The sequence below is a fragment of the Oncorhynchus kisutch genome, unplaced genomic scaffold (assembly GCF_002021735.2).
Source record: "Oncorhynchus kisutch isolate 150728-3 unplaced genomic scaffold, Okis_V2 scaffold3202, whole genome shotgun sequence".
In the NCBI taxonomy this organism is placed as follows: domain Eukaryota; kingdom Metazoa; phylum Chordata; class Actinopteri; order Salmoniformes; family Salmonidae; genus Oncorhynchus; species Oncorhynchus kisutch.
In genome coordinates, this window is record NW_022265147.1 from 549253 (window position 1) to 577210 (window position 27958).

At 50.1% G+C, this 27958-nt stretch overlaps 1 protein-coding gene across 1 annotated transcript; it reads right to left on the bottom strand.

Moving 5' to 3' along the window:
* Positions 1 to 410: 410 nt before the first annotated feature.
* LOC116371406 (synaptogyrin-3-like) lies at positions 411 to 27958 on the bottom strand. The gene is made up of 4 exons (XM_031820274.1): positions 27935 to 27958; positions 16895 to 17128; positions 16251 to 16396; positions 411 to 736 (listed from the first exon to the last, which is right to left on the bottom strand). Exons 2-4 carry the CDS (start codon positions 17118 to 17120, stop codon positions 509 to 511), a joined length of 600 nt encoding a protein of 199 aa, XP_031676134.1. The 5' UTR covers positions 17121 to 17128; positions 27935 to 27958; the 3' UTR covers positions 411 to 508.

Below are 27958 nucleotides of genomic sequence, written 5' to 3' on the forward strand. Positions count from 1 at the left end.
AAAGGACCTTCATAAGGTGATGTAGACTGCTATATTTACAACAATGTTATATACCTCTCTGGGTAAAATGGCCTCTGTGTGAATCCTAGACTGAGCCAGCAGTTGCCATGGTGACAGAGAGCCAGCATCACCTGACCCTCAGTCGGCCAATCAGGCTAACCCACAGCATCTTGAAGCTACAACCTCTGTCATGTCACAACGGTATCACAACCTAGAAACTCTCTCCTATTCTCTCTCTCTTTATTTCTCATATCCTCCCTCTCTTCTCTCTGTATATCTGCATATCCTCCGCATCTCGCTCATCTATCTCTTCTCTCTGTATATCTCTCCCTCTATCTCTTCTCTCCATCTCTCTCTCCTCTCTCCCCCTCTCTCTACATCTATCTCCATCTCTCTTCTCTCCCTCTCTCCTCTCTCCATCTTTCTCTCCTCTCTACTCTCTCCATCTCTCTCTCCAGCTCTCCTCTCTCTATCTTTCTCTTCTCTCTACTCTCTCTGTCTCTCTCCTCTAGAAGACAGGAGCAGGTGTGAGGGCAGAAGGGTCCAGACTCAGAGTTTCGCTGAAGGGAGGGGCCTGCTGGTAGGGGTTGGTGGTTACTATAGTGACTCCGTTGGCGACGGGCGTGCTGCGGGCGTTGTCGTGGTAACCGGCGCTGTCGTCGAGCTGATCGGTGAAGAGGCTGAAGTTTTGGAACAGGTTGATGAATGTCTGGAGAGCAAGCGCCGTCAGGCCAGCCTGGAGTCAGAGGTCAGAGGTTAGAGGTCAGAGGTGTTCATTATTAAAGCAGAAGTCAAGGTAACTATAGTAACTTAGAAGTAAGAGCTGAAGTCAACCAGCTTCCTAGCTAAAAACAGCAGCCTGGAGTCAGAGGTTAGGTGTTAGAGCTTCCTAGCTAAAAACAGGAGTTTCTCTTAGGTAAGGGACAGCATTCCCTCCTCAGATTTGTCACTCTAGACACAACAACAACACAATTAACAAAAACAACAAAAAACAAGTCACAACTCCTGCAGCTCTGGGTCTGTACATAGTCAACGGTCGGCTTCGAGGGGCCTCCTACGGTAGGTACACCTACAGCTCTGTTACATCCTGGGTCTGTACATAGTCAACGGTCGGCTTCGAGGGGCCTCCTACGGTAGGTACACCTACAGCTCTGTTACATCCTGGGTCTGTACATAGTCAACGGTCGGCTTCGAGGGGCCTCCTACGGTAGGTACACCTACAGCTCTGTTACATCCTGGGTCTGTACATAGTCAACGGTCGGCTTCGAGGGGCCTGCTACGGTAGGTACACCTACAGCTCTGTTACATCCTGGGTCTGTACATAGTCAACGGTCGGCTTCGAGGGGCCTCCTACGGTAGGTACACCTACAGCTCTGTTACATCCTGGGTCTGTACATAGTCAACGGTCGGCTTCGAGGGGCCTCCTACGGTAGGTACACCTACAGCTCTGTTACATCCTGGGTCTGTACATAGTCAACGGTCGGCTTCGAGGGGCCTCCTACGGTAGGTACACCTACAGCTCTGTTACATCCTGGGTCTGTACATAGTCAACGGTCGGCTTCGAGGGGCCTCCTACGGTAGGTACACCTACAGCTCTGTTACATCCTGGGTCTGTACATAGTCAACGGTCGGCTTCGAGGGGTCCCTACGGTAGGTACACCTACAGCTCTGTTACATCCTGGGTCTGTACATAGTCAACGGTCGGCTTCGAGGGGCCTCCTACGGTAGGTACACCTACAGCTCATCCCTTGGCAGTAGTACTGTAGACTAGTTTATCACTGACCTCAACCCAGAGTCTCTCAGAGCGTTCACAGTCAGTCCATTGACACCCTTATCAGACCACAGTCAGCCCACTGACACCCCTATCAGACCACAGTCAGCCCACCCCTATCAGACCACAGTCAGCCCACTGTCACCCCTATCAGACCACAGTCAGTCCACTGACACCCCTATCAGTTCACAGTCAGCCCACTGACACCCCTATCAGACCACAGTCAGCCCACCCCTATCAGACCACAGTCAGCCCACTGACTCCCCTATCAGACCACAGTCAGCCCACTGACTCCCCTATCAGACCACAGTCAGCCCACTGACTCCCCTATCAGACCACAGTCAGCCCACTGACACCCCACCCCACTGACACCCCTATCAGACAACAGTCAGCCCACTGACACCCCAATCAGACCACAGTCAGCCCACTGACTCCCCTATCTGACCACAGTCAGCCCACAGACACCCCACCCCACTGACACCCCTATCAGACCACAGTCAGCCCACTGACTCCCCTATCAGACCACAGTCAGCCCACTGACACCCCACCCCACTGACACCCCTATCAGACCACAGTCAGCCCACTGACTCCCCTATCAGATTACAGTCAGCCTACTGACACCCCAATCAGACCACTGTCAGCCCACTGACACCCCACCCCACTGACACCCCTATCAGACCACAGTCAGCCCACTGACTCCCCTATCAGATCACAGTCAGCCCACTGACTCCCCTATCAGACCACAGTCAGCCCACTGACACCCCACCCCACTGACACCCCTATCAGACCACAGTCAGCCCACTGACTCCCCTATCAGACCACAGTCAGCCCACTGACACCCCACCGCACTGACACCCCTATCAGACCACAGTCAGCCCACTGACACCCCTATCAGACCACAGTCAGCCCACTGACACCCCACCCCACTGACTCCCCTATCAGATCACAGTCAGCCCACTGACACCCCACACCACTGACACCCCTATCAGACCACAGTCAGCCCACTGACTCCCCTATCAGATCACAGTCAGCCCACTGACTCCCCTATCAGACCACAGTCAGCCCACTGACTCCCCTATCAGATCACAGTCAGCCCACTGACTCCCCTATCAGACCACAGTCAGCCCACTGACACCCCACCCCACTGACACCCCTATCAGACCACAGTCAGCCCACTGACTCCCCTATCAGATCACAGTCAGCCCACTGACACCCCAATCAGACCACAGTCAGCCCACTGACACCCCACCCCAGTGACACCCCTATCAGACCACAGTCAGCCCACTGACTCCCCTATCAGACCACAGTCAGCCCACTGACTCCCCTATCAGATCACAGTCAGCCCACTGACACCCGTATCAGACCACAGTCAGCCCACTGACTCCCCTATCAGATCACAGTCAGCCCACTGACTCCCCTATCAGACCACAGTCAGCCCACTGACACCCCTATCAGACCACAGTCAGCCCACTGACTCCCCTATCAGATCACAGTCAGCCCACTGACACCCCAATCAGACCACTGACACCCCTAACAGACCACAGTCAGCCCACTGACTCCCCTATCAGATCACAGTCAGCCCACTGACACCCCACCCCACTGACACCCCTATCAGACCACAGTCAGCCCACTGACTCCCCTATCAGATCACAGTCAGCCCACTGACACCCCTATCAGACCACAGTCAGCCCACTGACTCCCCTATCAGATCACAGTCAGCCCACTGACTCCCCTATCAGACCACAGTCAGCCCACTGACACCCCTATCAGACCACAGTCAGCCCACTGACTCCCCTATCAGATCGCAGTCAGCCCACTGACACCCCAATCAGACCACTGACACCCCTATCAGACCACAGTCAGCCCACTGACTCCCCTATCAGATCACAGTCAGCCCACTGACACCCCAATCAGACCACAGTCAGCCCACTGACACCCCACCCCACTGACACCCCTATCAGACCACAGTCAGCCCACTGACTCCCCTATCAGACCACAGTCAGCCCACTGACTCCCCTATCAGATCACAGTCAGCCCACTGACTCCCCTATCAGACCACAGTCAGCCCACTGACACCCCACCCCACTGACTCCCCTATCAGACCACAGTCAGCCCACTGACTCCCCTATCAGACCACAGTCAGCCCACTGACACCCCACCCCACTGACACCCCTATCAGATCACAGTCAGCCCACTGACTCCCCTATCAGATCACAGTCAGCCCACTGACACCCCACCCCACTGACACCCCTATCAGATCACAGTCAGCCCACTGACTCCCCTATCAGACCACAGTCAGCCCACTGACTCCCCTATCAGATCACAGTCAGCCCACTGACTCCCCTATCAGACCACAGTCAGCCCACTGACACCCCACCCCACTGACACCCCTATCAGACCACAGTCAGCCCACTGACACGCCTATCAGACCACAGTCAGCCTACTGACACGCCTATCAGACCACAGTCAGCCTACTGACACGCCTATCAGATCACAGTCAGCCCACTGACTCCCCTATCAGATCACAGTCAGCCCACTGACACCCCTTTCAGATCACAGTCAGCCCACTGCCACCCCTATCAGATCACAGTCAGCCCACTGACTCCCCTATCAGATCACAGTCAGCCCACTGACTCCCCTATCAGACCACAGTCAGCCCACTGACTCCCCTATCAGATCACAGTCAGCCCACTGACTCCCCTATCAGACCACAGTCAGCCCACTGACACCCCACCCCACTGACTCCCCTATCAGACCACAGTCAGCCCACTGACTCCCCTATCAGATCACAGTCAGCCCACTGACACCCCTATCAGACCACAGTCAGCCCACTGACTCCCCTATCAGATCACAGTCAGCCCACTGACACCCCTATCAGACCACAGTCAGCCCACTGACACCCCACCCCACTGACACCCCTATCAGATCACAGTCAGCCCACTGACACCCCACCCCACTGACACCCCTATCAGATCACAGTCAGCCCACTGACACCCCTATCAGATCACAGTCAGCCCACTGACTCCCCTATCAGATCACAGTCAGCCCACTGACACCCCACCCCACTGACACCCCTATCAGATCACAGTCAGCCCACTGACACCCCTATCAGATCACAGTCAGCCCACTGACTCCCCTATCAGACCACAGTCAGCCCACTGACTCCACTATCAGATCACAGTCAGCCCACTGACACCCCTATCAGACCACAGTCAGCCCACTGACTCCCCTATCAGACCACAGTCAGCCCACTGACACCCCTATCAGATCACAGTCAGCCCACTGACACCCCTATCAGATCACAGTCAGCCCACTGACACCCCTATCAGATCACAGTCAGCCCACTGACACCCCTATCAGATCACAGTCAGCCCACTGACTCCCCTATCAGATCACAGTCAGCCCACTGACACCCCTATCAGACCACAGTCAGCCCACTGACTCCCCACCCCACTGACTCCCCTATCAGACCACAGTCAGCCCACTGACACCCCTATCAGACCACTGACACCCCCTATCAGACCACAGTCAGCCCACTGACTCCCCACCCCACTGACTCCCCTATCAGAATACAGTCAGCCCACTGACTCCCCTATCAGATCACAGTCAGCCCACTGACTCCCCTATCAGACCACAGTCAGCCCACTGACTCCCCTATCAGACCACAGTCAGCCCACTGACTCCCCTATCAGACCACAGTCAGCCCACTGACACCCCACCCCACTGACACCCCTATCAGATCACAGTCAGCCCACTGACTCCCCTATCAGACCACAGTCAGCCCACTGACTCCCCTATCAGATCACAGTCAGCCCACTGACTCCCCGATCAGATCAGTCAGCCCACTGACTCCCCTATCAGATCACAGTCAGCCCACTGACTCCCCTATCAGATCACAGTCAGCCCACTGACACCCCTATAAGATCACAGTCAGCCCACTGACTCCCCTATCAGATCACAGTCAGCCCACTGACTCCCCTATCAGATCACAGTCAGCCCACTGACACCCCTATCAGACCACAGTCAGCCCACTGACTCCCCTATCAGATCACAGTCAGCCCACTGACACCCCTATCAGACCACAGTCAGCCCACTGACTCCCCTATCAGACCACAGTCAGCCCACTGACTCCCCACCCCACTGACACCCCTATCAGACCACAGTCAGCCCACTGACTCCCCTATCAGACCACAGTCAGCCCACTGACTCCCCACCCCACTGACTCCCCTATCAGACCACAGTCAGCCCACTGACTCCCCTATCAGACTACAGTCAGCCCACTGACTCCCCACCCCACTGACACCCCTATCAGATCACAGTCAGCCCACTGACTCCCCTATCAGACCACAGTCAGCCCACTGACACCCCTATCAGATCACAGTCAGCCCACTGACACCCCTATCAGATCACAGTCAGCCCACTGACACCCCTATCAGACCACAGTCAGCCCACTGACACCCCTATCAGACCACAGTCAGCCCACTGACTCCCCTATCAGACCACAGTCAGCCCACTGACACCCCTACCAGATCGCAGTCAGCCCACTGACACCCCACCCCACTGACTCCCCTATCAGATCACAGTCAGCCCACTGACACCCCTATCAGACCACATTCAGCCCACTGACTCCCCTATCAGACCACAGTCAGCCCACTGACTCCCCTATCAGACCACAGTCAGCCCACTGACTCCCCTATCAGACCACAGTCAGCCCACTGACACCCCTATCAGACCACAGTCAGCCCACTGACTCCCCTATCAGACCACAGTCAGCCCACTGACTCCCCTATCAGATCACAGTCAGCCCACTGACACCCCACCCCACTGACTCCCCTATCAGACCACAGTCAGCCCACTGACTCCCCTATCAGACCACAGTCAGCCCACTGACTCCCCTATCAGACCACAGTCAGCCCACTGACTCCCCTATCAGATCACAGTCAGCCCACTGACTCCCCTATCAGACCACAGTCAGCCCACTGACACCCCACCCCACTGACTCCCCTATCAGACCACAGTCAGCCCACTGACTCCCCTATCAGATCACAGTCAGCCCACTGACACCCCTATCAGACCACAGTCAGCCCACTGACTCCCCTATCAGATCACAGTCAGCCCACTGACACCCCTATCAGACCACAGTCAGCCCACTGACACCCCACCCCACTGACACCCCTATCAGATCACAGTCAGCCCACTGACACCCCACCCCACTGACACCCCTATCAGATCACAGTCAGCCCACTGACACCCCTATCAGATCACAGTCAGCCCACTGACTCCCCTATCAGATCACAGTCAGCCCACTGACACCCCACCCCACTGACACCCCTATCAGATCACAGTCAGCCCACTGACACCCCTATCAGATCACAGTCAGCCCACTGACTCCCCTATCAGACCACAGTCAGCCCACTGACTCCACTATCAGATCACAGTCAGCCCACTGACACCCCTATCAGACCACAGTCAGCCCACTGACTCCCCTATCAGACCACAGTCAGCCCACTGACACCCCTATCAGATCACAGTCAGCCCACTGACACCCCTATCAGATCATAGTCAGCCCACTGACTCCCCTATCAGACCACAGTCAGCCCACTGACACCCCTATCAGACCACAGTCAGCCCACTGACTCCCCTATCAGATCACAGTCAGCCCACTGACACCCCTATCAGACCACAGTCAGCCCACTGACACCCCACCCCACTGACACCCCTATCAGATCACAGTCAGCCCACTGACACCCCACCCCACTGACACCCCTATCAGATCACAGTCAGCCCACTGACACCCCTATCAGATCACAGTCAGCCCACTGACTCCCCTATCAGATCACAGTCAGCCCACTGACACCCCACCCCACTGACACCCCTATCAGATCACAGTCAGCCCACTGACACCCCTATCAGATCACAGTCAGCCCACTGACTCCCCTATCAGACCACAGTCAGCCCACTGACTCCACTATCAGATCACAGTCAGCCCACTGACACCCCTATCAGACCACAGTCAGCCCACTGACTCCCCTATCAGACCACAGTCAGCCCACTGACACCCCTATCAGATCACAGTCAGCCCACTGACACCCCTATCAGATCATAGTCAGCCCACTGACACCCCTATCAGATCACAGTCAGCCCACTGACACCCCTATCAGATCACAGTCAGCCCACTGACTCCCCTACCACTGACACCCCTATCAGACCACAGTCAGCCCACTGACTCCCCTATCAGACCACAGTCAGCCCACTGACACCCCTATCAGATCACAGTCAGCCCACTGACACCCCTATCAGATCACAGTCAGCCCACTGACACCCCTATCAGACCACAGTCAGCCCACTGACACCCCTATCAGACCACAGTCAGCCCACTGACTCCCCTATCAGACCACAGTCAGCCCACTGACACCCCTACCAGATCGCAGTCAGCCCACTGACACCCCACCCCACTGACTCCCCTATCAGATCACAGTCAGCCCACTGACACCCCTATCAGACCACATTCAGCCCACTGACTCCCCTATCAGACCACAGTCAGCCCACTGACTCCCCTATCAGACCACAGTCAGCCCACTGACTCCCCTATCAGACCACAGTCAGCCCACTGACACCCCTATCAGACCACAGTCAGCCCACTGACTCCCCTATCAGACCACAGTCAGCCCACTGACTCCCCTATCAGACCACAGTCAGCCCACTGACTCCCCTATCAGATCACAGTCAGCCCACTGACACCCCACCCCACTGACTCCCCTATCAGACCACAGTCAGCCCACTGACTCCCCTATCAGACCACAGTCAGCCCACTGACTCCCCTATCAGACCACAGTCAGCCCACTGACTCCCCTATCAGATCACAGTCAGCCCACTGACTCCCCTATCAGACCACAGTCAGCCCACTGACACCCCACCCCACTGACTCCCCTATCAGACCACAGTCAGCCCACTGACTCCCCTATCAGATCACAGTCAGCCCACTGACACCCCTATCAGACCACAGTCAGCCCACTGACTCCCCTATCAGATCACAGTCAGCCCACTGACACCCCTATCAGACCACAGTCAGCCCACTGACACCCCACCCCACTGACACCCCTATCAGATCACAGTCAGCCCACTGACACCCCACCCCACTGACACCCCTATCAGATCACAGTCAGCCCACTGACACCCCTATCAGATCACAGTCAGCCCACTGACTCCCCTATCAGATCACAGTCAGCCCACTGACACCCCACCCCACTGACACCCCTATCAGATCACAGTCAGCCCACTGACACCCCTATCAGATCACAGTCAGCCCACTGACTCCCCTATCAGACCACAGTCAGCCCACTGACTCCACTATCAGATCACAGTCAGCCCACTGACACCCCTATCAGACCACAGTCAGCCCACTGACTCCCCTATCAGACCACAGTCAGCCCACTGACACCCCTATCAGATCACAGTCAGCCCACTGACACCCCTATCAGATCATAGTCAGCCCACTGACTCCCCTATCAGACCACAGTCAGCCCACTGACACCCCTATCAGACCACAGTCAGCCCACTGACTCCCCTATCAGATCACAGTCAGCCCACTGACACCCCTATCAGACCACAGTCAGCCCACTGACACCCCACCCCACTGACACCCCTATCAGATCACAGTCAGCCCACTGACACCCCACCCCACTGACACCCCTATCAGATCACAGTCAGCCCACTGACACCCCTATCAGATCACAGTCAGCCCACTGACTCCCCTATCAGATCACAGTCAGCCCACTGACACCCCACCCCACTGACACCCCTATCAGATCACAGTCAGCCCACTGACACCCCTATCAGATCACAGTCAGCCCACTGACTCCCCTATCAGACCACAGTCAGCCCACTGACTCCACTATCAGATCACAGTCAGCCCACTGACACCCCTATCAGACCACAGTCAGCCCACTGACTCCCCTATCAGACCACAGTCAGCCCACTGACACCCCTATCAGATCACAGTCAGCCCACTGACACCCCTATCAGATCATAGTCAGCCCACTGACACCCCTATCAGATCACAGTCAGCCCACTGACACCCCTATCAGATCACAGTCAGCCCACTGACTCCCCTATCAGATCACAGTCAGCCCACTGACACCCCTATCAGACCACAGTCAGCCCACTGACTCCCCACCCCACTGACTCCCCTATCAGACCACAGTCAGCCCACTGACACCCCTATCAGACCACTGACACCCCCTATCAGACCACAGTCAGCCCACTGACTCCCCACCCCACTGACTCCCCTATCAGACCACAGTCAGCCAACTGACACCCCACCCCACTGACACCCCTATCAGATCACAGTCAGCCCACTGACTCCCCTATCAGACCACAGTCAGCCCACTGACTCCCCTATCAGAATACAGTCAGCCCACTGACTCCCCTATCAGATCACAGTCAGCCCACTGACTCCCCTATCAGACCACAGTCAGCCCACTGACTCCCCTATCAGACCACAGTCAGCCCACTGACTCCCCTATCAGACCACAGTCAGCCCACTGACACCCCACCCCACTGACACCCCTATCAGATCACAGTCAGCCCACTGACTCCCCTATCAGACCACAGTCAGCCCACTGACTCCCCTATCAGATCACAGTCAGCCCACTGACTCCCCGATCAGATCACAGTCAGCCCACTGACACCCCTATCAGATCACAGTCAGCCCACTGACTCCCCTATCAGATCACAGTCAGCCCACTGACTCCCCTATCAGATCACAGTCAGCCCACTGACACCCCTATCAGACCACAGTCAGCCCACTGACTCCCCTATCAGATCACAGTCAGCCCACTGACACCCCTATCACCCCTATCAGACCACAGACTCCCCTATCAGATCACAGTCAGCCCACTGACACCCCTATCAGACCACAGTCAGCCCACTGACTCCCCACCCCACTGACTCCCCTATCAGACCACAGTCAGCCCACTGACACCCCTATCAGACCACTGACACCCCCTATCAGACCACAGTCAGCCCACTGACTCCCCACCCCACTGACTCCCCTATCAGACCACAGTCAGCCAACTGACACCCCACCCCACTGACACCCCTATCAGATCACAGTCAGCCCACTGACTCCCCTATCAGACCACAGTCAGCCCACTGACTCCCCTATCAGAATACAGTCAGCCCACTGACTCCCCTATCAGATCACAGTCAGCCCACTGACTCCCCTATCAGACCACAGTCAGCCCACTGACTCCCCTATCAGACCACAGTCAGCCCACTGACTCCCCTATCAGACCACAGTCAGCCCACTGACACCCCACCCCACTGACACCCCTATCAGATCACAGTCAGCCCACTGACTCCCCTATCAGACCACAGTCAGCCCACTGACTCCCCTATCAGATCACAGTCAGCCCACTGACTCCCCGATCAGATCACAGTCAGCCCACTGACACCCCTATCAGATCACAGTCAGCCCACTGACTCCCCTATCAGATCACAGTCAGCCCACTGACTCCCCTATCAGATCACAGTCAGCCCACTGACACCCCTATCAGACCACAGTCAGCCCACTGACTCCCCTATCAGATCACAGTCAGCCCACTGACACCCCTATCAGACCACAGTCAGCCCACTGACTCCCCTATCAGACCACAGTCAGCCCACTGACTCCCCACCCCACTGACACCCCTATCAGACCACAGTCAGCCCACTGACTCCCCTATCAGACTACAGTCAGCCCACTGACTCCCCACCCCACTGACTCCCCTATCAGACCACAGTCAGCCCACTGACTCCCCTATCAGACCACAGTCAGCCCACTGACTCCCCACCCCACTGACACCCCTATCAGACCACAGTCAGCCCACTGACTCCCCTATCAGACCACAGTCAGCCCACTGACTCCCCACCCCACTGACTCCCCTATCAGACCACAGTCAGCCCACTGACTCCCCTATCAGACCAAAGTCAGCCCACTGACTCCCCACCCCACTGACTCCCCTATCAGACCACAGTCAGCCCACTGACTCCCCTATCAGATCACAGTCAGCCCACTGACTCCCCTATCAGATCACAGTCAGCCCACTGACTCCCCTATCAGACCACAGTCAGCCCACTGACTCCCCACCCCACTGACACCCCTATCAGACCACAGTCAGCCCACTGACTCCCCTATCAGACCACAGTCAGCCCACTGACTCCCCACCCCACTGACTCCCCTATCAGACCACAGTCAGCCCACTGACTCCCCTATCAGACCACAGTCAGCCCACTGACACCCCACCCCACTGACTCCCCTATCAGACCACAGTCAGCCCACTGACTCCCCTATCAGATCACAGTCAGCCCACTGACTCCCCTATCAGATCACAGTCAGCCCACTGACTCCCCTATCAGACCACAGTCAGCCCACTGACTCCCCTATCAGATCACAGTCAGCCCACTGACTCCCCTATCAGATCACAGTCAGCCCACTGACTCCCCTATCAGACCACAGTCAGCCCACTGACTCCCCACCCCACTGACTCCCCTATCAGACCACAGTCAGCCCACTGACACCCCACCCCACTGACTCCCCTATCAGACCACAGTCAGCCCACTGACTCCCCTATCAGATCACAGTCAGCCCACTGACTCCCCTATCAGATCACAGTCAGCCCACTGACTCCCCTATCAGACCACAGTCAGCCCACTGACACCTCACCCCACTGACTCCCCTATCAGACCACAGTCAGCCCACTGACTCCCCTATCAGATCACAGTCAGCCCACTGACACCCCTATCAGATCACAGTCAGCCCACTGACACCCCACCCCACTGACTCCCCTATCAGATCACAGTCAGCCCACTGACACCCCTATCAGACCACAGTCAGCCCACTGACACCCCTATCAGACCACAGTCAGCCCACTGACACGCCTATCAGACCACAGTCAGCCCACTGACACCCCTATCAGACCACAGTCAGCCCACTGACACGCCTATCAGACCACAGTCAGCCCACTGACTCCCCTATCAGACCACAGTCAGCCCACTGACACCCCTATGAGATCACAGTCAGCCCACTGACTCCCCTATCAGATCAAAGTCAGCCCACTGACTCCCCTATCAGACCACAGTCAGCCCACTGACTCCCCTATCAGACCACAGTCAGCCCACTGACACCCCACCCCACTGACTCCCCTATCAGATCACAGTCAGCCCACTGACTCCCCTATCAGATCACAGTCAGCCCACTGACTCCCCTATCAGATCACAGTCAGCCCACTGACTCCCCTATCAGACCACAGTCAGCCCACTGACTCCCCTATCAGACCACAGTCAGCCCACTGACTCCCCTATCAGACCACAGTCAGCCCACTGACTCCCCACCCCACTGACTCCCCTATCAGACCACAGTCAGCCCACTGACTCCCCTATCAGACCACAGTCAGCACACTGACACCCCTATCAGACCACAGTCAGCCCACTGACACCCCACCCTACTGACACCCCTATCAGACCACAGTCAGCCCACTGACTCCCCTATCAGACCACAGTCAGCCCACTGACTCCCCACCCCACTGACTCCCCTATCAGATCACAGTCAGCCCACTGACACCCCTATCAGACCACAGTCAGCCCACTGACTCCCCTATCAGATCACAGTCAGCCCACTGACACCCCTATCAGACCACAGTCAGCCCACTGACACCCCACCCCACTGACTCCCCTATCAGATCACAGTCAGCCCACTGACTCCCCTATCAGACCACAGTCAGCCCACTGACTCCCCTATCAGATCACAGTCAGCCCACTGACTCCCCTATCAGACCACAGTCAGCCCACTGACTCCCCTATCAGACCACAGTCAGCCCACTGACTCCCCTATCAGACCACAGTCAGCCCACTGACTCCCCTATCAGACCACAGTCAGCCCACTGACACCCATATCAGAACACAGTCAGCCCACTGACTCCCCTATCAGACCACAGTCAGCCCACTGACTCCCCTATCAGATCACAGTCAGCCCACTGACACCCATATCAGAACACAGTCAGCCCACTGACTCCCCTATCAGACCACAGTCAGCCCACTGACTCCCCTATCAGACCACAGTCAGCCCACTGACTCCCCTATCAGACCACAGTCAGCCCACTGACACCCATATCAGAACACAGTCAGCCCACTGACTCCCCTATCAGACCACAGTCAGCCCACTGACTCCCCTATCAGATCACAGTCAGCCCACTGACACCCATATCAGAACACAGTCAGCCCACTGACTCCCCTATCAGATCACAGTCAGCCCACTGACTCCCCTATAACATATACATACATATATAACATATACATACATATATATCATATACATATACAAAATTACTTGCAAATCTTAGAATCAACTTAGAATCAACTATTAAATACTACCAGTCCCCACTGGTTTTTATTATTGGTCCCCAATAAGTATACTAGCCTGTACTAGCTTATACTAGCCTGTACTAACCTGTACTAGCCTATACTAGCCTATACTAGCCTGTACTAGCCTGTACTAGCCTGTACTAACCTGTACTAGCCTATACTAGCCTGTACTAGCCTTTACTAGCCTATACTAGCCTATACTAGCCTGTACTAGCCTGTACTAGCCTGTACTAGACTGTACTAACCTGTACTAGCCTGTACTAGCCTGTACTAGCCTATACTAGCCTGTACTAGCCTATACTAGCCTGTACTAGCCTGTACTAGCCTGTACTATCCTGTACTAGCCTTTACTAGCCTGTACTAGCCTATACTAGCCTATACTAGCCTGTACTAGCCTGTACTATCCTGTACTAGCCTTTACTAGCCTGTACTAGCCTGTACTAGCCTGTACTAGCCTATACTAGCCTGTACTAGCCTGTACTAGCCTGTACTAGCCTATACTAGCCTGTACTAGCCTATACTAGCCTGTACTAGCCTGTACTATCCTGTACTAACCTGTACTAGCCTATACTAACCTATACTAGCCTATACTAGCCTGTACTAGCCTGTACTAGCCTATACTAGCCTGTACTAGCCTGTACTATCCTGTACTAACCTGTACTAGCCTATACTAACCTATACTAGCCTATACTAGCCTGTACTAGCCTACACTAACTTGTACTAGCCTATACTAGCCTATACTAGCCTGTACTAGCCTATACTAGCCTGTACTATCCTGTACTAGCCTATACTAGCCTATACTAGCCTGTACTAGCCTATACTAGCCTGTACTAGCCTATACTAGCCTGTACTAGCCTATACTAGCCTGTACTAGCCTGTACTAGCCTATACTAGCCTGTACTAGCCTATACTAGCCTGTACTAGCCTATACTATCCTGTACTAGCCTGTACTATCCTGTACTAACCTGTACTAGCCTATACTAGCCTATACTAGCCTATACTAGCCTGTACTAGCCTGTACTATCCTGTACTAACCTGTACTAGCCTATACTAACCTATATAGCCTATACTAGCCTGTACTAGCCTACACTAACTTGTACTAGCCTATACTAGCCTATACTAGCCTGTACTAGCCTATACTAGCCTGTACTATCCTGTACTAGCCTATACTAGCCTATACTAGCCTGTACTAGCCTATACTAGCCTGTACTAGCCTGTACTAGCCTGTACTAGCCTATGCTAGCCTGTACTAGCCTGTACTATCCTGTACTAGCCTATACTAGCCTATACTAGCCTGTACTAGCCTGTACTAGTAACTTTGTAGGCCACATGTGCTGCACCAGAAACGCATGTCCTCTCCCTGCTTTATCATGGTCTGAACGATGTCCATAATTCCACTCCATATCATACAGTATAATACAGAATGGTGCAGCGGTCTAAGGCACTGCATCTCAGTACACTACAGGCGTCACTACAGTCCCTGGTTCGATTCCAGGCTGTATCACATCCGGCCGTGATTGGGAGTTCCATAGGGAGGCGTCGTCCGGGTTTGGGAACCCAGCGGGTTTGGGAACCCAGCGTCGTCCGGGTTTGGCCCAGGGTAGGCCGTCATTGTTAATAAGAATTTGTTCATGACTAAATAAAGTGTCAAACTAGGGGCTGTTCTGGGCAGTGGTCTCTCCTTGTCCTCTGTAAACAACATGTTCTTGAGTCGGGCTATCGCTCACATAGGGATGGGTTCAACACACACACACACACACACACGCACACACGCACACACATTACACACACACATTACACTCACACACATTACACACACACACACACATTACACACACACACACACATTACACACACGCACATTACACACACCCACACACATTACACACACACACATTACACACACACACACACACACACATTACACACACATTACACACACACACATTACACACACACACACACATATTACACACACACACATTACACACACACACATTACACACACACACATTACACACACACACACATTACACACATGCACACACCCAGACCCCCCCCCCCAGGTGTCTCTTACCCAGGTGAGGATGGAGAAGAAGCAGAAGGCAACAGCAGCCCTGGCGGCGTCGGAGCCCTGAGCCAATGGGAGCTCTTCTTCTGTCGTCTGCTGCCACTGATTGGCCAGGAAACAGAAACCCACGAACCACAGGAAGCTGGCCAGGGCTGGGGGGGGGCGGGACCAACAAGACAGATGGTTCAGAAAACATACCTCCTAGAGATAACATGACGTGTGTATGTGTCTGTGTGTGTGTATGTATATAATGTGTGTGTGTGTATATAATGTGTGTGTGTGTATATAATGTGTGTGTGTATGTATATAATGTGTGTGTGTATATAATGTGTGTGTGTGTATATAATGTGTGTGTATGTATATAATGTGTGTGTGTGTATATAATGTGTGTGTGTGTATATAATGTGTGTGTATGTATATAATGTGTGTGTGTGTATATAATGTGTGTGTGTGTATATAATGTGTGTGTGTATGTATATAATGTGTGTGTGTGTATATAATGTGTGTGTATGTATATAATGTGTGTGTGTGTATATAATGTGTGTGTATGTATATAATGTGTGTGTGTGTATATAATGTGTGTGTGTGTGTATATAATGTGTGTGTATGTATATAATGTGTGTGTGTGTATATAATGTGTGTGTGTGTACCAGAGAAGACCATGTCGATGAGAGTTGCTCTCCTCCTGAGTCGGACACTGTGGATGGTGGGGAAGTAGATGTCTAGAACCAGGAAGCAGACGCTGCCTAGGAAACAGACCACGCCCACGGTAACGCCGTAGTTACAGGCATCGGCGTTCTTATTGAAGACGCATAGCAACCGCTCGCTGCCGATGTTCATGTAGCCTTCATTCACTATACAGCTGAACACTACCATAGAGAATACCTGGAGGAGAGAGAACTACTAGTTAACTACTATACAGCTGAACACTACGATAGAGAATACCTGGAGGAGAGAGAACTACTAGTTAACTACTATACAGCTGAACACTACCATAGAGAATACCTGGAGGAGAGAGAACTACTAGTTAACTACTATACAGCTGAACACTACCATAGAGAATACCTGGAGGAGAGAGAACTACTAGTTAATTACTATACAGCTGAACACTACCATAGAGAATACCTGGAGGAGAGAGAACTACTAGTTAATTACTATACAGCTGAACACTACCATAGAGAATACCTGGAGGAGAGAGAACTACTAGTTAATTACTATACAGCTGAACACTACCATAGAGAATACCTGGAGGAGAGAGAACTACTAGTTAATTACTATACAGCTGAACACTACCATAGAGAATACCTGGAGGAGAGAGAACTACTAGTTAATTACTATACAGCTGAACACTACCATAGAGAATACCTGGAGGAGAGAGAACTACTAGTTAATTACTATACAGCTGAACACTACCATAGAGAATACCTGGAGGAGAGAGAACTACTAGTTAATTACTATACAGCTGAACACTACCATAGAGAATACCTGGAGGAGAGAGAACTACTAGTTAACTACTATACAGCTGAACACTACCATAGAGAATACCTGGAGGAGAGAGAACTACTAGTTAATTACTATACAGCTGAACACTACCATAGAGAATACCTGGAGGAGAGAGAACTACTAGTTAATTACTATACAGCTGAACACTACCATAGAGAATACCTGGAGGAGAGAGAACTACTAGTTAATTACTATACAGCTGAACACTACCATAGAGAATACCTGGAGGAGAGAGAACTACTAGTTAATTACTATACAGCTGAACACTACCATAGAGAATACCTGGAGGAGAGAGAACTACTAGTTAATTACTATACAGCTGAACACTACCATAGAGAATACCTGGAGGAGAGAGAACTACTAGTTAACTACTATACAGCTGAACACTACCATAGAGAATACCTGGAGGAGAGAGAACTACTAGTTAATTACTATACAGCTGAACACTACCATAGAGAATACCTGGAGGAGAGAGAACTACTAGTTAATTACTATACAGCTGAACACTACCATAGAGAATACCTGGAGGAGAGAGAACTACTAGTTAACTACTATACAGCTGAACACTACCATAGAGAATACCTGGAGGAGAGAGAACTACTAGTTAATTACTATACAGCTGAACACTACCATAGAGAATACCTGGAGGAGAGAGAACTACTAGTTAATTACTATACAGCTGAACACTACCATAGAGAATACCTGGAGGAGAGAGAACTACTAGTTAATTACTATACAGCTGAACACTACCATAGAGAATACCTGGAGGAGAGAGAACTACTAGTTAATTACTATACAGCTGAACACTACCATAGAGAATACCTGGAGGAGAGAGAACTACTAGTTAACTACTATACAGCTGAACACTACCATAGAGAATACCTGGAGGAGAGAGAACTACTAGTTAATTACTATACAGCTGAACACTACCATAGAGAATACCTGGAGGAGAGAGAACTACTAGTTAATTACTATACAGCTGAACACTACCATAGAGAATACCTGGAGGAGAGAGAACTACTAGTTAATTACTATACAGCTGAACACTACCATAGAGAATACCTGGAGGAGAGAGAACTACTAGTTAATTACTATACAGCTGAACACTACCATAGAGAATACCTGGAGGAGAGAGAACTACTAGTTAATTACTATACAGCTGAACACTACCATAGAGAATACCTGGAGGAGAGAGAACTACTAGTTAACTACTATACAGCTGAACACTACCATAGAGAATACCTGGAGGAGAGAGAACTACTAGTTAACTACTATACAGCTGAACACTACCATAGAGAATACCTGGAGGAGAGAGAACTACTAGTTAACTACTATACAGCTGAACACTACCATAGAGAATACCTGGAGGAGAGAGAACTACTAGTTAACTACTATACAGCTGAACACTACCATAGAGAATACCTGGAGGAGAGAGAACTACTAGTTAATTACTATACAGCTGAACACTACCATAGAGAATACCTGGAGGAGAGAGAACTACTAGTTAATTACTATACAGCTGAACACTACCATAGAGAATACCTGGAGGAGAGAGAACTACTAGTTAATTACGCATAGGGATATGATTCAATACAGCTGTAACATTGATGTTTTGTCAATTTTGGGAGGGAGAGGGAGGGGGAGAGAGGAGGGAGAGGGAGGGTGAGATCAGTGGGAGAGGGGAGAGGAGAGAGGAGAGAGAGGGGGAGAGAGGGGGAGAGGTTAGGAGGGAGAGAGAGGGGGAGAGGTTAGGAGAGAGAGGAAGGGAGAGAGGAGAGGAGAGAGGAGAGGGAGGGGGAGAGAGGGGGGAGAGGGAGGGTGAGATCAGTGGGAGAGGGGAGAGGAGAGAGAGGAGAGGGAGGGGGAGAGAGGGGGAGAGGTTAGGAGGGAGAGAGAGGGGGAGAGGTTAGGAGAGAGAGGAAGGGAGAGAGAGGGAGAGGAGAGGAGAGAGGGAGAGGAGAGAGAGGAGAGGGAGTGGGAGAGAGAGAGGGAGGAGAGAGAGGAGAGGAGAGAGAGGAGAGGAGAGAGAAGAGAGAGAGAGGAGAGGGAGTGGGAGAGAGAGAGGGAGGAGAGAGAGTAGAGGGGGAGAGGAGAGGAGAGAGGAGAGAGAGGAAGGGAAAGAGAGGAGAGGAGAGAGAGGAGAGGAGAGAGAGGAGAGGAGAGAGGGAGAGGAGAGAGAGGAGAGGGAGTGGGAGAGAGAGAGGGAGGAGAGAGAGTAGAGGGGGAGAGGAGAGGAGAGAGAGAGAGGAGAGGGAGTGGGAGAGAGAGAGGGAGGAGAGAGAGGAGAGGAGAGAGAGGAGAGGAGAGAGAAGAGAGAGAGAGGAGAGGGAGTGGGAGAGAGAGAGGGAGGAGAGAGAGTAGGGGAGAGGGAAGAGGGAGGAGAGAGAGGAGAGGAGAGAGGAGAGAGAGGAAGGGAAAGAGAGGAGAGGAGAGAGAGAGAGTAGGGGAGAGGGAAGAGGGAGGAGAGAGAGGTCAGTCAATGGATAAGTTAGTTCGGAGATCATTGATATTTACTGAGGCAGTAGGACTTCAAAATGTTTTCATCACACCAATACTTGAACACACACACACACACACACACACACACACACACACACACACACACACACACACACACACACACACACACACACACACATACACACACACACACACACACACACACACACACACACACACACACATACACACACACACACGCGCGCGCGTTGCTGCACTGTAAAACCAATAACCTACAATAATGTAGTTAAGAAACTGAAATAGCTGACAGTTCCACCTTCACAGGAGTCGTGGAAATGCCGGTTGTTGTTGTTGTTTACTTCAGTTCAACGCCCCCACTAAGCCTCCAATAATTTCCCAGTGTGCCTTGCCTTTTCCATCCAACAGTTACATCCCATGACTGTATTATTTTAGTAACAGAGAAACGGTTGTTGAATTCGTTGATTTTCAGTTCTGTGACCTTCACCCAAGTGAGTTCCTAGGAGAATATTATCATACATCGTCAGGCCTTATAAACCAGCCTGAAACTCGTAGTTTACAGGCCACGTCGGGCCTTATACAGCGGCCTGAAACTCATAGTTTACAGGCCACGTCGGGCCTTATACAGCGGCCTGAAAATCATGGTTTTACAGGCCACAGGGCCTGCAAGTTGGGTTGCAAAATTCCACGAAAGTTCACAAAACATTTTCCAATGATCTTCCAACCAGAATTTCTGGAAAACCTGTGAAATGTACCAGAATAATTTTCAACCTTGAACTGTAATCACATTATGCTGCAACGTGATGTGTCATTCCTATTGGAATCGTTAAGCTAGCCAACAGTATTAAACTACAGGATATAGTCTACTGTATTACAAACCAGCTAGGTCAGACTACATTATCCCCTGTGTCATTATAAACTATAAACCAGCTAGGTCAGACAACATTACCCCTCTGTGTCATTATAAACCAGCTAGGTCAGACACCATTATCCCCTGTGTCATTATAAACCCGCTAGGTCAGACTACATTATCCCCTGTGTCATTATAAACTATAAACCAGCTAGGTCAGACTACATTATCCCCTGTGTCATTATAAACCAGCTAGGTCAGACAACATTACCCCCTGTGTCATTATAAACCCGCTAGGTCAGACAAAATTATCCCCTGTGTCATTTTAAACCACCTAGGTCAGCCAACATTATCCCCTGTGTCATTATAAACCAGCTAGGTCAGACAAAATTATCCCCTGTGTCATTATAAACCACCTAGGTCAGACAACATTACCCCCTGTGTCATTAAAAACCAGCTAGGTCAGAATACATTATCCCCTGTGTCATTATAAACCCGCTAGGTCAGACAACATTACCCCCTGTGTCATTATAAACCAGCTAGGTCAGACAACATTACCCCCTGTGTCATTATAAACTGTAAACCAGCTAGGTCAGACAACATTACCCCCTGTGTCATTATAAACTATAAACCAGCTAGGTCAGACAACATTACCCCCTGTGTCATTATAAACCAGCTAGGTCAGACAACATTACCCCTCTGTGTCATTATAAACCAGCTAGGTCAGACAACATTACCCCCTGTGTCATTATAAACCAGCTAGGTCAGACAACATTACCCCCTGTGTCATTATGAACCAGCTAGGTCAGACAACATTACCCCCTGTGGCATTATAAACCAGCTAGGTCAGACAACATTACCCCTGTGTCATTATAAACCAGCTAGGTCAGACAACATTATCCCCTGTGTCATTATAAACCAGCTAGGTCAGACAACATTACCCCCTGTGTCATTATAAACCAGCTAGGTCAGACAACATTACCCCTCTGTGTCATTATAAACTATAAACCAGCTAGGTCAGACAACATTACCCCCTGTGTCATTATAAACCAGCTAGCTCAGACTACATTACCCCCTGTGTCATTATAAACGAGCTAGGTCAGACAACATTACCCCCTGTGTCATTATGAACCAGCTAGGTCAGACAACATTACCCCCTGTGGCATTATAAACCAGCTAGGTCAGACAACATTACCCCTGTGTCATTATAAACCAGCTAGGTCAGACAACATTATCCCCTGTGTCATTATAAACCAGCTAGGTCAGACAACATTACCCTCTGTGTCATTATAAACCAGCTAGGTCAGACAACATTACCCCCTGTGTCATTATAAACCAGCTAGGTCAGACAACATTACCCCTCTGTGTCATTATAAACTATAAACCAGCTAGGTCAGACAACATTACCCCCTGTGTCATTATAAACCAGCTAGCTCAGACTACATTACCCCCTGTGTCATTAGAAACCAGCTAGGTCAGACAACATTACCCCTCTGTGTCATTATAAACTATAAACCAGCTAGGTCAGACAACATTACCCCTTGTGTCATTATAAACCAGCTAGGTCAGACAACATTACCCCTCTGTGTCATTATAAACTATAAACCAGCTAGGTCAGACAACATTACCCCCTGTGTCATTATAAACCAGCTAGGTCAGACTACATTACCCCCTGTGTCATTATAAACCAGCTAGGTCAGACAACATTACCCCTCTGTGTCATTATAAACTATAAACCAGCGAGGTCAGACAACATTACCCCCTGTGTCATTATAAACCAGCTAGGTCAGACTACATTACCCCTCTGTGTCATTATAAACCAGCTAGGTCAGACAACATTACCCCTCTGTGTCATTATAAACCAGCTAGGTCAGATACCATTACCCCCTGTGTCATTATAAACCAGCTAGGTCAGACAACATTACCCCCTGTGTCATTATAAACTATAACCAGCTAGGTCAGACAACATTACCCCTCTGTGTCATTATAAACCAGCTAGGTCAGACAACATTACCCTCTCTGTGTCATTATAAACCAGCTAGGTCAGGCAACATTACCCCTCTGTGTCATTATAAACCAGCTAGGTCAGACAACATTATCCCCTGTGTCATTATAAACCAGCTAGGTCTGACAACATTACCCCTCTGTGTCATTATAAACCAGCTAGGTCAGACAACATTACCCCTCTGTGTCATTATAAACCAGCTAGTCAGACAACATTACCCCCTGTGTCATTATAAACCAGCTAGGTCAGACAACATTACCCCTCTGTGTCATTATAAACTATAAACCAGCTAGGTCAGACAACATTACCCCCTGTGTCATTATAAACCAGCTAGGTCAGACAACATTACCCCTCTGTGTCATTATAAACTATAAACCAGCTAGGTCAGACAACATTACCCCCTGTGTCATTATAAACCAGCTAGGTCAGACTACATTACCCCCTGTGTCATTATAAACCAGCTAGATCAGACAACATTACCCCTCTGTGTCATTATAAACCAGCTAGGTCAGACAACATTACCCCTCTGTGTCATTATAAACCAGCTGGGTCAGACACCATTACCCCCTGTGTCATTATAAACCAGCTAGGTCAGACAACATTACCCCCTGTGTCATTATAAACTATAAACCAGCTAGGTCAGACAACATTACCCCGTGTCATTATAAACCAGCTAGGTCAGACAACATTACCCCGTGTCATTATAAACCAGCTAGGTCAGACAACATTACCCTCTGTGTCATTATAAACCAGCTAGGTCAGACAACATTACCCCCTGTGTCATTATAATCCAGCTAGGTCAGACAAAATTACCCCTCTGTGTCATTATAAACCAGCTAGGTCAGACAACATTACCCCCCTGTGTCATTATAAACCAGCTAGGTCAGACAACATTACCCTCTGTGTCATTATAAACCAGCTAGGTCAGACAACATTACCCCCTGTGTCATTATAATCCAGCTAGGTCAGACAACATTACCCCTCTGTGTCATTATAAACCAGCTAGGTCAGACAACATTACCCCCTGTGTCATTATAAACCAGCTAGGTCAGACAACATTACCCCCTGTGTCATTATAAACCAGCTAGGTCAGACAACATTACCCCTCTGTGTCATTATAAACCAGCTAGGTCAGACAACATTACCCTCTCTGTGTCATTATAAACCAGCTAGGTCAGGCAACATTACCCCTCTGTGTCATTATAAACCAGCTAGGTCAGGCAACATTACCCCTCTGTGTCATTATAAACCAGCTAGGTCAGACAACATTATCCCCTGTGTCATTATAAACCAGCTAGGTCTGACAACATTACCCCTCTGTGTCATTATAAACCAGCTAGGTCAGACAACATTACCCCTCTGTGTCATTATAAACCAGCTAGGTCAGACAACATTACCCCCTGTGTCATTATAAACCAGCTAGGTCAGACAACATTACCCCTCTGTGTCATTATAAACTATAAACCAGCTAGGTCAGACAACATTACCCCCTGTGTCATTATAAACAAGCTAGGTCAGACAACATTACCCCTCTGTGTCATTATAAACTATAAACCAGCTAGGTCAGACAACATTACCCCCTGTGTCATTATAAACCAGCTAGGTCAGACTACATTACCCCCTGTGTCCTTATAAACCAGCTAGGTCAGACAACATTACCCCTCTGTGTCATTATAAACTATAAACCAGCTAGGTCAGACAACATTACCCCCTGTGTCATTATAAACCAGCTAGGTCAGACTACATTACCCCCTCTGTGTCATTATAATCCAGCTAGGTCAGACAACATTACCCCTCTGTGTCATTATAAACCAGCTAGGTCAGACAACATTAACCCCCCTGTGTCATTATAAACCAGCTAGGTCAGACAAACATTACCCCTCTGTGTCATATAACTATAAACCAGCTAGGTCAGACAACATTACCCCCTGTGTCATTATAAACCAGCTAGGTCAGACAACATTACCCCTCTGTGTCATTATAAACTATAAACCAGCTAGGTCAGACAACATTACCCCCTGTGGTCATTATAAACCAGCTAGGTCAGACTACATTACCCCCTGTGTCATTATAAACCAGCTAGGTCAGACAACATTACCCCCTGTGTCATTATAAACCAGCTAGGTCAGACAACATTACCCCTCTGTGTCATTATAAACTATAAACCAGCTAGGTCAGACAACATTACCCCCTGTGTCATTATAAACCAGCTAGGTCAGACAACATTACCCCCTCTGTGTCATTATAAACTATAAACCAGCTAGGTCAGACAACATTACCCCCTGTGTCATTATAAACCAGCTAGGTCAGACTACATTACCCCCTGTGTCATTATAAACCAGCTAGGTCAGACAACATTACCCCTCTGTGTCATTATAAACTATAAACCAGCTAGGTCAGACAACATTACCCCCTGTGTCATTATAAACCAGCTAGGTCAGACTACATTACCCCTCTGTGTCATTATAAACCAGCTAGGGCAGACAACATTACCCTCTGTTGTCATTATAAACCAGCTAGGTCAGACACCATTACCCCCTGTGTCATTATAAACTATAAACGCAGCTAGGTCAGACAACATTAACCCCCTGTGTCATTATAAACCAGCTAGGTCAGACAACATTACCCCCTGTGTCATTATAAACCAGCTAGGTCAGACAACATTACCCTCTGTGTCATTATAAACCAGCTAGGTCAGACAACATTACCCCCTGTGTCATTATAATCCAGCTAGGTCAGACAAAATTACCCCTCTGTGTCATTATAAACCAGCTAGGTCAGACAACATTACCCCCTGTGTCATTATAAAACCAGCTAGGTCAGACAACATTACCCCCTGTGTCATTATAAACCAGCTAGGTCAGACAACATTACCCCTCTGTGTCATTATAACCAGCTAGGTCAGACAACATTACCCTCTCTGTGTCATTATAAACCCACTAGGTCAGGCAACATTACCCCTCTGTGTCATTATAACCAGCTAGGTCAGACAACATTACCCCTCTGTGTCATTATAAACCAGCTAGGTCAGACAACATTACCCCTCTGTGTCATTATAAACCAGCTAGGTCAGACAACATTACCCCCTGTGTATTATAAACCAGCTTGGTCAGACAACATTACCCCCTGTGTCATTATAAACCAGCTAGGTCAGACAACATTACCCCCTGTGTCATTATAAACCAGCTAGGTCAGACAACATTACCCCCTGTGTCATTATAAACCAGCTAGGTCAGACAACATTACCCCTCTGTGTCCATTATAAACCAGCTAGGTCAGACAACATTACCCCTCTGTGTCATTATAAACCCAGCTTGGTCAGACAACATTACCCCTGTGTCATTATAAACCAGCTAGGTCAGACAACATTACCCCCTGTGTCATTATAAACCAGCTAGGTCAGACAACATTATCCCCTGTGTCATTATAAACCAGCTAGGTCAGACAACATTACCCCCTGTGTCATTATAAACCAGCTAGGTCAGACAACATTACCCCCTGTGTCATTATAAACCAGCTAGGTCAGACAACATTACCCCTCTGTGTCATTATAAACCAGCTAGGTCAGACAACATTACCCCTCTGTGTCATTATAAACCAGCTTGGTCAGACAACATTACCCCTGTGTCATTATAAACCAGCTAGGTCAGACAACATTACCCCCTGTGTCATTATAAACCAGCTAGGTCAGACAACATTACCCCCTGTGTCATTATAAACCAGCTAGGTCAGACAACATTACCCTCTGTGTCATTATAACCAGCTAGGTCAGACAACATTACCCCTGTGGCATATAAACCAGCTAGGTCAGACAACATTACCACCACGCCCCGTTCATTATAAACAGCTAGGTCAGACAACATTACCGACCCCGTGTCATTATAAACCAGCTAGGTCAGACAACATTACCCCGTGTCATTATAAACCAGCTAGGTCAGACAACATTACCCCCTGTGTCATTATAAACTATATAAACCAGCTAGGTCAGACAACATTACCCCCTGTGCATTATAAAACCAGCTAGGTCAGACAACATTACCCCTGTGTCATTATAAACCAGCTAGGTCAGACAACATTACCCCCTGTGTCATTATAAACCAGCTAGGTAGACAACATTACCCCCTGTGTCATTATAAACCAGCTAGGTCAGACAACATTACCCCCTGTGTCATGATAAACTATCATAAACCAGCTAGGTCAGACAACATTACCCCCTGTGTCATTATAAACCAGCTAGGTCAGACAACATTACCCCTGTGTCATTATAAACCAGCTAGGTCAGACAACATTACCCCCTGTGTCATTATAAACCGCTAGGTCAGACAACATTACCCCCTGGTCATTATAAACCAGCTAGGTCAGACAACATTACACCCCTGTGGTCATTATAAACCAGCTAGGTCAGACAATAGCTAAATCTAGCCATTCCCATCTCTTTGTTATACTGTTATATTGGCCATATAGCCCAATGTTATATTATGGTCACACAGACAGCATTACCCTCATCACCTAAGCGTTGTCATAATAACATTGTTCGCCTTCTGTAAATGGTTTTAACTGTTGGCTCTTTGCGGTAACCGATCCCGACATCACAACAAAAACACAGAGAGATCGGTGTTTTTAAAGGAACGGAGCGAGACTCTCCCTCCATGTTGGTGGGGATGTTGGCCTAATCCCCGGAGACGGAGGATGACAACGGGGAAAAAACACCCGGACGAACAAACCAACAACGGTTTTTAGACCGGATGACGCACAGTCTGATATTACAAGCGATGAGGATCTTTTATAGACATTATAGACTCCTAATATATATACAGGCAGGTTACACACATACGTCTCGGTGGTCTGTCTCACCCCAGCACAGTAGTCTGAGGATGG